The following is a 6000-nucleotide window of genomic DNA, read 5'->3' on the forward strand; positions in this document are numbered from 1 at the left end:
TGAACATTTGGGAAAGTGTGGAAATTAAGAATTTAGAGAAAAGTTAAGAGATTTAAAAAATGGATTCACAAAGATGGCTGTGCAGAATCCATGGGATAAATAAACTATTCAAGTTCCTGTGCTTCTGTTAGCATGAAGTGACAACAATGCTCCAATAGTGAAAGCCTTTGGATGTCAATTAAGACATTACATGGTAGAAAATAGTGAGGAACAAATTATGAGCATTTAAAGTGCTCAAATTCCTCTCCACTGTTTTAACAGATCATCCTCCAGCCTGTAGGCCCCCCATTCAAATCAGTACTGCCTCTGGCTCTTTGACTACTGTTGTCAGCAGTAAGTCCAACTACGGAATGCAACACCTAAGAAGCTAATAGTTTCTCTCTCGCTATTCCTTTTTTTAAGACTGTTGCTTTTGGGGTTAAGAGGTTTACTAATATTGATGCTATTTTGGTTCTGTCATACTGGAACTTACCCTGGTCATTTGGAAGTCAGGGGCGAAATTCTCCATCCCGCCTCGCCACATTTCTGCCCCGACCTGCCGGCTGGATGCTCCGTTACACCGGCCGGTCAATGGGGTTTCCCATTGTGGGGCAGCCCCACGCCGTCGGGAAACCCCCCAGGTGCCGGCAAAACGGAGACACCCGCCGGCGGAGAATGACGCCCCGGGTTCCTGCTTTCATGAGTTCTCCCATTGGGCGTCATTCTCCGACCCCCCGCCGGGTCGGAGAATCGCCGGGGGCTGCCGTGAATCCCGCCCCCGCCAGTTGCCGAAGTCTCTGGCACCGGAGATTCGGCGGGGGCGGGAATCGCGCCGTGCCGGTTGGCGGGCCCCCCCCCGCTCGATTCTCCGCCCTGGATGGGCCGAAGTCCCGCCGATAAATTGCCTGTCCCGCCGGCGTAAATTAAAGCACCTATTTACCGGCGGGACAATGCGGCGCGGGCGGGCTCCGGGGTCCTGGGGGGGGCGCGGGGCGATCTGACCCCGGGGGGTGCCCCCACGGTGGCCTGGCCCGCGATCGGGGCCCACCGATCCGCGTGCAGGCCTGTGCCGTGGAGGCGCTCTTTCCCTTCCGCCTCCGCCACGGTCTCCACCATGGCGGAGGCGGAAGAGACTCCCTCCACTGCGCATGGGCGGGAAACTGTCAGCGGCCGCTGACGCTCCTGCGCATGCGCCGCCCCGACATGTCATTTCCGCGCCAGCTGGCGGGGCAACAAAGGCCGTTTCCCCCAGCTGGCGGGGCGGAAATTCCTCCGGCGTCGGCCTAGCCCCTCAATGTTGGGGCTCAGCCCCCAAAGATGCGGAGCATTCTGCACCTTTGGGGCGGCGCGATGCCCGTCTGATTGGCGCCGTTTTGGGCGCCAGTCGGCGGACATCGCGCCGTTTCGGGAGAATTTCGCCCATTGTCTCTGACTGTTTATTGTGTGTCCAATGGTCATACAACCTTTGAAATGTTATCTACCTTACAAATAGCACAAGTTAGTCACTGCATTTTGAATGTGATATAGTAAGATGCAGATTCACTAAGATAATAAACTGCGTGTTAGGAGGAGATGTTCTCAGAAAGAGTCATCTTAAGGTGCAGTAGCCACTTTTCGAGTTTGCTTTATATGGCTATTGACAATTACTTGGCCCTTCCAGATCACACACAAACTACTCCAATAATCAATGCACTGACCAAAAGACAATAAGATGTAGGAGCAAAAGTAGACCATTTGGCTCGTCGAGCGAGTTCCACAATGAGATCATGACTAATCTGACGTGATAATCCTCAACTCCACTTTCCCGCCTTATTCCCATAACCCATGATGCTCTTACTGATTAAAAAGCTCTCTATCTCAGTCTTGAGCATACTTAACAACCCAGCCTCATCTTTGTCTTAAATGGGTCACCTCTTACTCTGAGATTATGCCCCCTGGTCCTAGACACTCTCACAAGGAAAGACAACTGCTCAGCATGTACCCTGTCACACCCCCTGAGAATCCTATATGTCTCAAAAAGCTTGCACCTTATCCTTCTAAACTCAAATGAGCACAGGCCCAGCCTACCCAAGCTCTCTTCATAAGAAAATCCCTCCAGACTCAGGATCAACCTCGTGAGCCTTCTCTGGGCTGCCTCCAATCCCAGTTTATCTTTCCTTGGATAATTGTTCATATTATCCCAAGTTTGGTCAAACTAGACTCATGTAAAGTTTTCGCAAGACTTCCCTGTTTTTATACTCCATTTCCTTTGAAATAAAGACCAACATTCTATCTGTCTTTCCTATTACCTGCTGAACTTGCATGCTAGCTTTTTGTGATATATGCACGAGGATCCCCAAATCACTTTGTGCTGGTTGTAATTGTTTCCCACTGGCAGTCTTTCTCCATTTAGATAATATTCAGCTCCTTTATTCTTCCTACCAAAGTGCATAACTTCACATTTTCCAACATTATAATCCATCTGCCAATTTTTTGCCGAAAAGAGAAAGATTGAAGGTGCTTCCTTTTGGGAATTTTCTCAAGGACAATGAGTGACATGTTTTCACCTTCATCTGATGTGATTGGCCCTGTGATTTCTATGATGGTGTTTGAGGATAGTACTGCTTTGTAGTACGGCAAACATTTTTTAATGATAAATATTTAATAAAACTGGTCAGGCTTCAGTTAGAGAACTGTGTGCATTTCCATGGAGCATTATTAAAAAAAGATGATCAACCTGAGACAATGAAACTATTTTCACTGCAGCAACTAATAATTAAGGAGATTTAAAAGAGATTTATGAAAAGGTGGTCTGAAATTGTTTGAGTAAAGTTGTGTGTATAGAATATTAAGGCAAAGTAACAAATAAAATTGGCCCTAACCAAGAGGAAATCTTTGTCTGCATACAGGTGCAGAGCGTGTCATCACACTTAAGTTGGAGATTCCTGGATCAATGCCACCCCTTATTCAAGAAATGCTGGAAAACTCAGAAGGGCATGATCCCCTTGCACCCACAGCAAACACAAGCACAGGGAGTACTGGGAGCAGCAGTCAAGCACTAGAAGCAACTTCCAGCCCCAGTCTGTCTCCCAGTTCTGCAGCCAATGGACCAAACAGCCAGGTACCAAACACACAGTAAATGGCGCAGTGACCACAACCACTCCCAAATGTGATAGTTTCTTCTCTCCTTTTTTGTTCTGAAACATCAAGGCCTGAAGGACCAGGTTGCTAAGTGTAATATTCGACATTTAAACCGCTGTAACTCTTGACCTAATGGACTTTTGAGTATGAAAATACTGAATTATGAACTGTGTTGGCCAGATCCTGTCCTCCTGGATTGAATGCAGTCAGTTCAAAGACTGATACCTGGTCAAGCCCATTTGTGTGTCCACTATTGCATGCTGGGAAGAAGCTGTGGAAAATGATGTAGAACTCTGATTATTACTTTATTTTGCAGAGTTACTCCTCAATGTATTCTAAATTTCTATGCTGGAGTTTCTGGTGCTTTCTCATTGCCTTGCATAACATGTCTAAATACATACACCAAGTTATGGAACAAAGCCTAAGTACGTAAATAAGGTGAGTTATGGTCACAGGATTCTCTGGTTTAGACAATATGGGACGTTCATTATTATTCTCAATGTTACTGTTGTATTTTCTTGCATTTTCTAGTCAAACAAAGCCTGAAGGTTGGGACTTTATCCTCAGCTCACCAGCATTCAATTTTGTTAAATAAACAAAGACATATTTCCACTTCTTTTTGCAATGAGAAACAACGTTTGATATTTAATTTTTTTTTTAATACTAGCACTTTGTGCTGGTTGTAATTGTTTCCCACTGGCAGTTAGCCCACACCACCATGTTGTTTGTATGAATGTTTACAATTCACAAGCACTTAAGTAACAGATTTTTTTTTAAATTAAAACAACTCTTTGCCTACATGTTAGTCAGAACATAATATTTTTTGCGGTAGGGTACCTCCATTGCCTATTGGTTTTGTACTAGCATACAAAGCTAGTAAAAATGTTTGTTTAATTATTTCGCTGTGCAGATTCATTTCATGTTCGGCAACATATCAAGAGATAACATTAAATGCTGCATGTTGATTGCAGTAACGATAGCCTCCAAGGCACAACACTGTTCAGTGTTATTTTGTTATTTTATTTGCTTGTACATGAGCCAGTAAGTAAATGTCATCTGGTGGCTAACACACATTATATCTCTCTGCAGAAGCGTGTTCTATCGTAGATTTGTTCTTGAGTACAGTAATTTGAGTTTATTGAATCATTCTTGTAGTGTCCGAAACACTAGTGGGATGTTGTTTTCTAGCATTAGGACTGCCCTGTACTTCTACTGGCTCAGTTTGTACATTGAGATTGTTTAACAATGCTTTCTATGTTCATATACTGTTACCTTTTCCATCAAGTTTCCTGGCAAAAGAATAAAGTATATTTATTTTACAGTGTGCTCTGGACTTCATTTTTCCTGCAATATTCAACGCATTTAGCCATAAAAGTTACACAGATTGGAGTAGTTGATGGCCAGAGTTAATGAAAACGCACAGTCAACATTGTTTCCATTAACTACATTTTTAAGTAATGCGCTTAGATGTCATAGCCAACATTGAACATGGATATGGACTTCAGATACATAGCTTTTGTTTTGTTTTTTACATATGGAGCAATGTTTCCTCTTTCGAACAAATTTCATTTTCCAGAAGTTATCTTTTTGTCTCTTTTCTCCTTTCCCCCCCTGAAGAAAGAGAAGAAAAGCTTAGAGTTACACAGCACCTCTCAAAACCATAAATCTCCCAAAGCACTTCGCAGCCAGTGAGCTAATTTGGATATGTAGGACAGTATTAACTCATGTGGGTCGCTCCATGGATCTAACAAGAGTTCTGTAACTGAAGCATTCTGCTGTCCCGACATGGGGCAAACACACATTGGATGGCTGCAAATGGAGACCGGGTACCGTAAATTCACATTTCTGCCAGCCGCCAATTTAACCGGCGTGGTAAACATAGAGGGTAATGATCCAAGGCACACCGGAACTGACAGGTCCTCCATATTAATGCCTATCTCCATTTGGAATTTAACTAAGTTTGAGATTTTCAGCGAGGCGGGTGGCTTTATGAACCACGTCAGGTCAAGTGGGTTTATGAAACATGAGGGAAGCGTGTTGTGAAGTCAAGAAGCTTTTGACAAGTAAGTTTATACGGTGTTGCCAACTACAATTGTCATACTAAGATACTGTATGATAAGTTAGAAATCCAGTATGAGAATCCATAGGGCAGTATGGAGTTTGGAGAAAGAGAGCCTGAGCAGCACGGATTTCAGAGAGAGAGAGAGACCATAAAGCAGCACAGAGTTGGAAGCGAGGGAGGGACCACAAAGCAGTGTAGAGGTCACAGAGAGAGACCCTGAAGCAGTGCAGAGAGAGACACCACATACATAGCAGTGCAGTGTACAGGGTGGGAGAGAGCCCATAATGCAGCACAGATTGCAATGGAGAGAGATGAGCATGCATAAAGCAGCACAGAGCTTGGAGGGAAAGAGAGCCCACAAAACAGCATGGGGTTTAGAGAGAGATAGATCCCAAAAAGTAGTGCAAAGCTCAGAGAGAGAAAAAGCGCAAAAAGCAAGTATGGAGTTTAGAGAAAGGAAGAGCCAATAAAGCAATGTGGAGATCAGAGAGAGAGCGCATAAAGCTGCATGGAGTTCAGAGAGAGCAAGAAAGTTCATTAAGCAGCACACAGTTTGGAGAGAAAGAAAGAGTGCATAGAGCAGCACAAGGTTCACAGGGAGAGAGCATGTGCATAGAGCAGCATGGAGATCAGAAAGAGGAAAAGACCTAAAGCAGCACAGGTTTCAGAGAGAGTGATCCCATAAGGCAGCAAGGCGTTCGGAGAAAGAAACCCATTCGGTATAGCGGAGTTTAGATACCACCCAAACCAACCTGGAGTTCAGAGAGAGAAAGAGAGTCCATAAAGCAGCATGGAGTTTGCAGAGAACAAGAGCCCATAAAGTAGTGTGGAGTTCACTG

General features: G+C 44.6%; 1 protein-coding gene across 5 annotated transcripts in view; it reads left to right on the forward strand.

The window, feature by feature from the left end:
* LOC140425237 (retinoic acid receptor beta-like) overlaps positions 1–4418 on the forward strand; it is a 325114-nt gene extending 320696 nt beyond the window's left edge. For all 5 annotated transcript variants that reach the window (XM_072509317.1, XM_072509318.1, XM_072509321.1 and 2 more), the window contains one exon: positions 2868–4418. In XM_072509317.1, the coding sequence (XP_072365418.1) occupies positions 2868–3097 (230 nt within the window). In that variant the 3' untranslated portion in view covers positions 3098–4418. The remainder of the gene's footprint in view (positions 1–2867) is intronic.
* The last annotated feature ends 1582 nt before the right edge of the window (positions 4419–6000 follow it).

Source organism: Scyliorhinus torazame, chromosome 6 (genome assembly GCF_047496885.1).
Source record: "Scyliorhinus torazame isolate Kashiwa2021f chromosome 6, sScyTor2.1, whole genome shotgun sequence".
In the NCBI taxonomy this organism is placed as follows: Eukaryota; Metazoa; Chordata; class Chondrichthyes; order Carcharhiniformes; family Scyliorhinidae; genus Scyliorhinus; species Scyliorhinus torazame.